The 10936-nt window shown below is 35.5% G+C and overlaps 1 protein-coding gene across 1 annotated transcript; it reads right to left on the reverse strand.

Moving 5' to 3' along the window:
- Window positions 1–4319: 4319 nt before the first annotated feature.
- Window positions 4320–10780, reverse strand: LOC120634926 (alpha-endosulfine). Its single transcript, XM_039905821.1, has 4 exons — window positions 10601–10780; window positions 8874–8921; window positions 6899–7015; window positions 4320–5028 (listed from the first exon to the last, which is right to left on the reverse strand). The coding sequence occupies exons 2-4, from the start codon at window positions 8910–8912 to the stop codon at window positions 4840–4842; spliced, it is 345 nt and encodes a 114-aa protein (XP_039761755.1). The 5' UTR covers window positions 8913–8921; window positions 10601–10780; the 3' UTR covers window positions 4320–4839.
- Between the last annotated feature and the right edge of the window lie 156 nt (window positions 10781–10936).

A 10936-nucleotide genomic window follows, 5' to 3' on the forward strand; every position in this document is an offset into this window, starting at 1 on the left:
CTTATAAACGCCATGTATTCTGCGATCGTTAAAAATATCGAAGAAATAATATTTTCGTTACGTAAGTACGTTGGGGAATCTGAGTGTTGTCCGCACTTATAATAAGAATAAATAAATTACTATTCGTACGTATTGATTTGCCTGCTTAAATCAGAATATAGCAAAATACCTATACCCGTTTTCGTTTCGCTATGCTCCATCTGATTGTTTCCGCACCTGTGGAATATGGAGGCTTTTTATCATCAAAACTTGGGACAACTATACGAAATATTTAAAATAATTGGTGTTTTCTACACCAATGCTAAAAGCTTTATTTCTGCATTTAGATTTGAAAGCAGCAAAATCTTTGAACGCAAATGACTTAGAAAGGACCGCAAATGATTTAAATGCGTGTGAGCGCCGCTCACACTCTTTATACTGTTTTTTAAAGAATGTATTAATTTAGTTTACTTAATATCACTGACCTCTATTTAAAGTATAATAGGGGCCAGTGGTTAGTATGTTCTTTTTTAATTTTTTTACCAATGAATAATACACATTGGACAGATTAACTGGCTCACTTGAATGATAAAAAAAAAACTCCCCGTGTAAGTACAATATTTCCATGCAATCGAAGTTATTGTGCGTGCAAGGTAACAGGATTGAAATAAATAAAAAAAAAATATTTTGTAAGCTTTTATTACCAAGTTTTTTTTTATTATAATTAAATATTTAATGCTAACATTTCAACATTTCCCTCTTGCACTAGCATCGAACAATATATTTTGTACATTTAATTTACTGAAAAAAATGTATTAAAAATTAAAGGTTAAAAAATATCGAATAACATGTTAAAAATATTTTAAATGTGATAATGATTTATTTTGCTTTACAAGGCTTAACTTTCACAATTTTACGCTATTTTTTTTTAACATTCTATTAAAATTATTTTCCCATACAGTGCCGCCAGTGCTCTTGTACACACATCCCTAAACCAAATCGACCTCTTCTGTCCTGTCCTTTTTGAAAAATGACACTTTAATAACATTTGTGGACTCTTCACTTGCGTTTTGTTTACAGATTTGTGTACAACAGAATTAGCATCATTAAACCATAAGATAAAGAGAGGTCAAATATACAGGTAAGTATTAACTATTAAGACTTTAAAAATACATGTTGTTTGTATATATCGTATTTATTATCCTGTACACATATTTATGTTCTATTGCTATTACTAATACATGAAAAAGGATCAATTTCGCAACTCAGTCGATAATCGTATTGATTTTATGGTAACATGTATTTTTTTATTGAATTTCTGAAACGGACTAGTTTTTGTCCTTCCAAATTAGTTAAGATCTTTGTATTATGTTGTATTTTCATAATATTAATATCATGGATGTTCGCAAAGTAACGCCTGCTTCTAACTAATAAGATTTTTGTGTAAATATAGCTGAATTGCTGCAGTCCATTGTTATTAAAACTGTTTAATTTCCACCGAAATCTGATTCCTAACTATAAAAATATAAGAAATATTTTTTTTGCTGTTGAGTGCGTTGCGGAATTACCACCCTCTGTTTGGAATAAGCAACAAGTTTTTATATAAATTCAAATACAAATGCGCAAGGATGAAACGAAAAAAAAAAAAGAAAATTCAATAGCCATACCCACACTCTCTCATTCAAGTCTAATCTTAAGGTATCTAGTCTTACGGTACCTAATTATTTTATACATAAATATAACAGTTTTTTTTTCTTATAAAAGTTGTTTCCAAACAAAACACTACTCTTAGGGCATATTTTCATTGATCGACAACTAATTCGGTCAACTGAATTCTCGATATTTATAAGAGCTGTAAAATGTCATTAAACACCATTTTCCAAATTCCCGAATTTTATAAAACGCATTTCTAGGACAGGCAAGCGTTTCAGAAATATTCGGCATGTCGAATGCGTTAACTTTACAATTACATACTTCGACAAATTACAAGGACGTTACTCACCGAAAGCATTCGTTATGCAAACTTTGCAAAGCATTCTTTCACCAAACTATTATTTTTTTTACTCTGCTCTAGTCAGCCCTTTTACAATCTCATGGTAGTGATGATGCAGTCTAAGATTGAAATAGGCTATGGAATATGGTAATTAAACCCATACGCCCATACGCTTAATCGCTTAGCAGCCACATCTTTGTGGTAAGCCACGGCCGAAGCCTGCCCACCAGATGAAATTATCTTCTTTTTGTTAAAAAAATGTACTCGCGTAACAAATGCGCGGGCAATGAATACTCGCAAACGACATTCGCCAAGCGAATGCGGTTTGCGAGCATTCATTGCCGGAACTTCCATTTTACACTTTTAAAAACATCTTATACATGTCTAAAATTCAATGGACAGACGAACAAGTTGCATTGCATCCCAGAGTGCCACAAGTCTGAGATTTCCTACCCACGTTTACTTATTCGATTACGTGCAAATTGACCACGATCTATATCTATATGGATCAATTAAGCTGCTGGAATGGCGACCTCACGCCGGTAAACGCACGCCTCCGACGAGATGCACGGATGAAATCAAGCTAGCCGCAGGACCCAAGCGGCACTAGACCGTGGTATTTGGATCATCGATGTCCAAAAGTGGACGTGTCATGGTAATGATATGGAGTAAAAAGAGCGACATCTACTAAAAGTACGGTATTGTACTAGATGGGACATCTTCGATAGTACGATATAAAAAGTAGTTAACTTCGGCGCCATCGAATAAGTAAACGTAGGTACAAAATCTTACACTCGTCATCCCTATAATACGACTTATGCACAGCAGTGGACTTCCATCGGTCGACAATAATGATGTGATGTTTCTAAATGAATTTTTTACTACCTCACTTTGATTACACCACAGGGCCCTCTGTTATCTATACATAATACGTTAATGGCATACCGATAAATGAAAATGGTGCTCCGAATGTATGTCGACCAATGGAGATACGCCATAGTGAAAGATACGCCATAGTGAAATACAATAGAACGATCACGAAATACAGCAAATTATACATGATGCTGTTTATTTTATTCGATGTGGTGATCAAAATTAAAAACTAACTATGAGTTGTATTACGAAACTTTGAGTGACGCATTGTAAACGTCGCAATCGTAATTTTAGGATTTGGGATCATCTTTTTTTAGTATTCCACTAGCTTTTTTTCAAGGATGCTTCAAAATCTTCTAAGAAAAATAACGTCTATGAAAAAAAAAAAACAAAAAACATAGTTTTCAGTTTTTATGCTCATGTTTATGAGTGTGCTAAACCATTTCTAGCATCCAGTTGGGCCTACATATTCGCCACGGAATAATTATGTCTATATTTTCCCTTCCTATTCCTATGAAATAAGGAGGGAAAATGAATAGACATATTATCTCGCGGCGCACATGTTTGCTTTTTGCGGGGATCGCGTTTAGAAAAAGTGCCCGTGCCACTAGCGTATTGATTACATCAAAGTTTCGTAATCTACCCACAGTTTGCATTTGCAATTTGCAAAATGGCGCCAAGCGACGGCAGTAAATCTATGTGATAGGATTTTAAAAAAAAATGTGACATGATATTTGAAGCATCTAGAGGAACTGGAATGCATGGCACTAACTAAAAAAGATAGACAGCGCTTGCCGACCAAAGTGTTTTCAAGTGAAGCTAGATTTATACTGTCACACACAAAGTGCTTTTTGTCTTCTTTCATTATATTAATGGCTTAAGTTTGTAATAACAATAATCCAGAAATAAGTCCAGAAATAAGTATTTAGAACACCCTGCCTACTAAGACTAAAACAAGAAAACTAAATTGAATTCTGCCGTGTTAAAGAAAATTCAGTGCCACAGACTAAGAACAAGTAAAGATTCCAATTATGGTAGATGGGACTATACAACTCACTTGGCTCACTTTTCGTGCCGAGTGGCTAAAACGGTACAAGTATAGGGCACTATTACTAGGTACTTGGGATATTATTAGGTACTTGGGCTAGATGATGGAGGATTTCCGCAGGCACGGACATAAGGTTAAGATAGAAGCACACAAACCTAGCAACTTGTTTGATGGGGTTATAAAATGAATGGTTCTAGTTTTACAGTGGATAAGTGCGCGACTCACGTGTCGTGCAGAGAGGCTAAAAGGTTAGAAGTATACGGCCCCTGGAACTTTGGCTGGGTGATGTTGTATGCCGCAGTGACACAGACATGAGATTAAGATAAAAGCACACATACGTAGCAACAGTGTTTGATGGGACTATACAATGAATGGCTCTAGTTCTACAGTGGATTAGTACGCGACTCACGTGTCGTGCAGAGTGGCTAAAAGGTTATAAGTATACAGCCCCTGGATCTTCGGCTGAGTGATGCTGTATTCCGCAGTGGCACAGACACAATATTAAGATAATAATGGTTGATGGGAGTATACAATGAATCTGGATCACTGGTAGGCTAGTGGGTGGCTCACGTTTCATGCCAAGTTGCCATTAGGCTATAAATATATGGCCACTGGCAAATAGACTGGATGATGAAGGTATTTTGCAGTGGCATGTTATTAAGATTAGGATAAGAGCACACAAACAGATTGCAAACATGTTTGATGGGACTATACAATGAATAGTTATAGATCTACGGTGGATTAGTGGGCGACTCGCGTGTCGTGCCGAGTGGCTAAAAGATTATAAGTATACGGTCCCTGGAACTTGGGCTGGATGAGGTTGGTATTCCGCAGTGGCACAGACACGAGATTACGATAGCAATAATGGTTGAATGGTTTATGGGACTATACAATGAATCTAGATCACTGGTAGGTTACTGGGCGGCTCACGTTTCGTGCCGAGTGGCTAGGAGTGCGCGGGCGGCTGGTACTTGGGTTGGATGATCGAGGTCTTGCGCAGCGGCACGGTCTCGGGAGTGGGGATCGCGTCGCCGGTGGAGATCTTCGCGGGCACAGCCGGCGCCTTGAACGGCGCCGCGAGGTTGCCCGGCCGCTGCTTGGCCATCTGATAGTCACCCGAGTCGAAGAACTTTTGCTGCAGGCAAGAGAATAATTAAAATTATTTGCACAAAATTCATCATACACCGCCTATTAGCACTCACTTTTTTATGTTTATAGACTTGTTGTTGTTTATAGCGCTTGACTGCATTGACGCGATGATGCAGCCTAAGGTCGAGCGCGCTTGCCTAGAAGATGCCTATTCACTCTCGGTTTGAAGGTACTCATATTGTAGGCACTGGGGAAAATGGAAGCTGGGCGTTCCAGATCCTAGCGGTGCGGATCAGAAACGAAGATGCGAAGTGTATCGTACGCGTCCGCGGTATATCGACAACGTAGGGATGCAGATCCTTTCGGTTCGATGGTAAAAAGGCGAGGGGGGAACTAGAGCAAATAGTTCTTGAACACACTCTCCGAAATAAACAAATAAATAAATAAAGGATTCGATGTATTGTCAGAGTTCACTGCTGGGTACTGGCTTCCTCGTTCTTGGGAGAGACGGTTATAGAGCAAGATAAAGTCAAAGTCAATTATTTCTTTATTCAAATAGGTACATAGGTGGCACTTTTGATGAGTACATTACATGTAACATATGACATACAAGTGAGTTTGTGGCGACAACTAAATTCGTCAACTTAAAACTAAAGCTAAACCATACGCGCCCTGGTCTAAGAAGAAGCCCATAACAAACTTAGCCGGTTGTTTTTTTTTTGTTATCACCATCTCACATTGTCATTTAAAACTATTAAAGAAGCAACCTGGTTAGAGCATAGTGGGTTTTGCTCTATAAGTGTCTATCCTAAAAGCGAGGAAGCCTGTGTATGCTCAATAACACTGCTCCAATACGGGTCGGTAGGCTTTAACAACTGTTGTCACGAGTTAATTTATAATAAACGCGACCGACGTCTTAACGTGCTCTCCGGGGCAACGCCAATTAACAAAAAAAAACGTAATACCTAAAATTGTTTGGCCCAACCCGATTCGAACTTAGGACCTCGTGATCCGAACCTAATCATGCTAACAAATAGACCAGCAAGACAGTCTGTACAATGCACAATTTAATTCCTTAAATCAGATCTAAAGTTGACTGCAATCATAATTATTGGAATGAACAGGATCCAACTCACATTGAGGGCCTTATAAATAAATGTGGCATAACTGACAGCCCATTTAAATATCGGTGTTGTAAAACCAATGAAGAATATTAAGGAACAGACCTGAAATACTATAGTTATACAGCTTAAGCATGCCCACAAATTTGCCTTGAGTGTCTCTATATTCTTTGTAAATAAGTGCCTTCGATTGTTAGAGTTTTATTGAAACTGTGTATTTCATTGTGGAGTAATAAATAAATAATAAATATACTACGACAATACACACATCGCCATCTAGCCACAAAGTAAGCGTAGCTTATGTTATGGGTACTGAGATAGCTGATGAATATTTTTTTATGAATTTAATACACATAAATACTTATAATATGCAGATAAACACCCAGACACTGAAAAAAGATCATGTTCATCACACAAACATTTTCCAGTGGTGGGAATCGAACCCACGACTTTGGACTCAGAAAGCAGGGTCGCTGCCCACTGCGCCACTCGGCCGTCAAGTAGAGTTTTAGTTATTATTTATGACGTTTTATATTATCAGCATTGGGATGAACGAGCATTAGTCGCCATTTTAGTATCGACTTGACTTCTTTCATAGTGATTACAAGTCCTCTATGTTCCTTAGTCATTGAAAAAAAAACACTGCATAACTATTGCAATTTTATGCTACACATTTTTGTGGGGCCATTTATGTCCAGAGAGACTTGAATGTGGGTTGGATCCTTGTTAACATACACCCATATAGAGATACAGTAGCAAGTTCTTGATAAATAAAAGCTTGGAAAAAATACTTACTCCCTTGGCAAGCCTTTTTTGTAGAAAAGCAGAGTGGCCTCCAGGGCCTCTGCCAAGTATTGCATTTGGAAACTTGGCTTTTAGTTTTGCCTCTTCCAACTTTTCCAGTTCTTTTGGCTGAAACAGTAAGTAATTTTAATGGCACAAGTGATGATGCACAGTGGAGCCTTAAGGTCTGTAAGGAAAGATCCTTTTTCAAGAAGGTACCTTCAAAATCTTGGAAATAAATGAATAAAATGTGGAAACAACAGGCATTCAAGATCTTAAGGCCTTATGGTAGGGATCATCAATCAGGGTGCATACAATAAGAACATCAGGCATTTTATAGTAGAAAGGAGATAAAGGCTTAAGAACAATATCCAAAATATACCTTTACAAACATTGGTAAAAATTTGCACTACTTTAACTTTTATATCAAGTGGGCCTCATATAAGCACTTTTGAAATGTCAAGTCTGTCTGTTTGTAGTGACTCTACCACTGGTTAGGAAAGCAGATTGTACAGAGAAGAAGCCAGCAAGAATCTCAGCAGTTGCTCTTTTCAAACATCTATTATTTTCTTCAATCTAACTATTTACATGTTATTCAAACATTCATTTTTCTCTCTTGTGAGAGTTGACAGCAGAGCCGGATGCTTCTAAGCAACTTTCCCATTAAGAAATTCATCAATTATATAGTAGCCTGGCTGTAATAAATGTGTTTTAACATATTCTTTGAACTTATACATGGGTAGGTCAAAAATTACCTTAGGTGTCATGTTATAAAAGCGTATATACAATTATTTATATATATATATATATACTGATTACTACATCACATAATTTAATTTATATTTTTGTTACTTTATAATGGTTTTAATGTAAAATATGTTTTATATTTTATATTGAATGTATGGGAGGTGCTTGGTATAGGCATAGCTTGGAGAACCAGAAGTTGGAATCTCAAGTGATGAAATGGCAACAGGGATGGCACAGGGTTATCATATATACGATTAGGTAGGAAGCAGGCAGGGAAATTTTTAAACGAATTATATAAAAATAGTAGGCAGTGCTTTTGTGTATATACGATGTGCACGCCACATGTATAGACCCCTGACTAAGTATGAAGAGAACCTCAAACAAGCGGCACAAGACCTGGAATTTGGATGTCTATGCCGCTGTACAGCTGTGGAAATCCATAAGTCAACATAATGATATTATATTAAAAATATACTTTTCTTTTCTTTACCATACACTTATGGAAAAGATACTGTACACTTCTGGAAGATAAATTTCACTATAACAAAAGAAGTTAGAAAAAAAGGAGTACTTAGTTTATTATGAACTAGTTGCAGAGGTCAAATGCCAATTGGTGAGTGTAAAGATAATTTTATAGTTGTTATTGACTCAAATCAATATCTGTAGCTCAATAGTTGTATACAAGATACAACTATTGAGCTACAACTATTATACAGGTCTGGTATTATTTTAATTCACTTTATGAACTCTTGACACACTCTGCTGATTAGTTTACAGACTAGCCTATATATTTCTGGTCTGTAGCTAACCTAAAACTGTGATAGAGATCAACAAATCAAACTCATTCACTAGAACTTATAAAAATAATGGTACCCCATACATGTGATATGATTGTCATTTTCCATTGTCAATGTTCTATCAAAACTTCAAAAGCTATCTCTCTTCTATCAAAAATCTTTAAAATCAAAATTTAGCATTTGTTTCATGTTTGAAATATACTATCCCAGAAACAAAATCCATAGCTTGCTTATTTAGGACAGTGTAGAATAGCATTACGCTGCAACCAGTAGTTTACGTGGGTGATACCACAGGGCACAACTAGTTGCACAACTAACTAGGTACAAACAAAAAACATCTCACAGAAGCATCAAATAATGTTCTGTTTCTTTCTTTCTTTCATACTGGGAGCAAGCTTGATTAAAAAATATATAAAGATAAGGAGTATAAGATAAGAACTCACATCTTTTGGAGGTTCATTCTGATCAGCTGATTCACTCATATTGGATATCTAAAAGAGATAAATAATTGTTATTAGTGTCATCCATTTAATATAAAATTTTGATTAGACATTTACCTTTAGTATAATTATTAAGACTTTAATAACTGCAATGACAGTAAAATGGAACTTCTCATCATAGTGTTAATGCCTAAATTTGTCTATACTATGTTAAACAGCTTCATGGGCACAACTGACATCATTAGAGAGATATGCTTTAGGAGGAAAAGAGTCAAGTAAGTTCCACTTTAATTGAATGTCAAAGGATTTCCATATTTTTAAACAGCTCCTCGATTTGTGATGAGCATGAATGTTTTTCAGTGTCTGGGTGTTTATATGTATATTATAAGTATTTATGTATATTATACAAAAAAAATATTCATCAGTCATCTTAGTACCCATAACACAAGCTACGCTTACTTTGGGGCTAGATGGCAATGTGTGTATTGTCGTAGTATATTTATTTATTTATTTATTATTATTTATTTCAAGCATGCAATGCTTAGGTTACAGTAAGTTAAGATAAAAGGGGTTGGAATATTTTGAGATTAAGTAAGTTTGATTTCACTACGTAGGTTAATAAGTCCTTTTTGAATGACATATAATAACCATTTCAGTAAAAACTACTGTTACGAGCAACTAATGGTTTGACTGGAATATAAGATAAATATATAAAAATATAGTAGTAGTAACAATAGCCGCTGGATCCAAGCTGCACATAACTGTGGAATTTGGAACTCCCTACATAAGACCTATGCCTATCAGTTGATATGATGATGATGATAATGGACAAACTAAAATAAACAGATCAGGTCAGACATCACTGTAACACACCAACAAGCTGATCAACTGTTTTTGACAGTTGGCAATCCATACTAATGTTATAAATGTGAAAGCATGTCTGTTTGTTTGTTGCTAATGTTCAGGTCAACTGCTAAATGAACCTTGATGAAATTTGTGTGTAGCTTGTTGTCTGGAGATAGATATAGGATGGTATTTATCACAGATAAGTTGCTGTTAAAAAGATCCACGGTAAAAATATGCATTAGTAATGTTTATATAGCATCCTGAAGGCTAGGTTAGGTAAAGTTTTATCTCCAGAAAATAAAGGGAATATTTAAAAGCGAGTACAAACATGGACAAAGCTTCTGATCTAAACAGATGATGATATTTTTCATAGTGCATAAATTTCATTGTCTTAACATTTTCTCTTCACATGAAAAGCTCAGCTTCATGTTCTGTGCAATCACTATCTTTCTTTTATCAAGAAAATATTCCACACGCAACGCCATACATTTTTTAATAAAACAAGGGTGCTTTTAGATCAACAAATAGAAATATGGAACTGCCACAACTCTTCTGGATTAGTCTTGAAGCTCACAAAGATCATTATTAACTAATAGGATATACGATATCGAAAATATAAATAATTTACTAAGGTCAAAATCATCGAATTACAGTCGTTGGAGAAAATAAACTCAGATTTACAATATTGTTTACCCTCAAAGTGTTTCTGTTAGAAAATTATCAAAATTCTAAATCAGCTTGTACTTAAAATGTTATAGTAGTCAAGTAGCCTTGATTTTTATTACCTTAGTAACGTTATGCAGAATGTTTATTAGTATAAGCGATAATTAATTGTTCACATGTTCATAAAATGAAACCTTTCTTACTCTTGGAAAGTTGTTTACCTTGATAATAATTGGTAGTATCCAAAAAGTGTTGACAATTTCGGCTTTATTCGAATCTTTAAGAGTGTTGTTAAAATAAAAACTGTTAAATTTCACGAAAGCGGTTAGAACAACAAGCAATCATAAAATTTTCAGTAATTTTGTTCACTTTACCCGACGACTTATTGAAACAGAAATCAGTGTTGCCAAATACCAACTTCTAAAATTTTTTACCAAAGTAATTACACCTATAATCGCGCAATGATTATATTCTCCTTGGCAACAAGTAGTATCTCTCTGAGTAATTCCCTAAGTTTGGGTAGATCGCGAATATTGTTTTACATTTCCTTTGAAAAA

Source organism: Pararge aegeria, chromosome 2 (assembly GCF_905163445.1).
Source record: "Pararge aegeria chromosome 2, ilParAegt1.1, whole genome shotgun sequence".
Taxonomy (NCBI): domain Eukaryota; kingdom Metazoa; phylum Arthropoda; class Insecta; order Lepidoptera; family Nymphalidae; genus Pararge; species Pararge aegeria.

Bases quoted from the DNA above. Each gene is read 5' to 3' on its own strand.
- LOC120634926 (XM_039905821.1), bottom strand. From the start codon at position 8,912: ATGAGTGAATCAGCTGATCAGAATGAACCTCCAAAAGAT. The intron at 7,016-8,873 runs GTGAGTTCTTAT...TTACTGTTTCAG, and splicing joins AGAATGAACCTCCAAAAGAT to CCAAAAGAACTGGAAAAGTT. The intron at 5,029-6,898 runs GTAAGTATTTTT...TCTTGCCTGCAG, and splicing joins AAAAAAGGCTTGCCAAGGGA to CAAAAGTTCTTCGACTCGGG.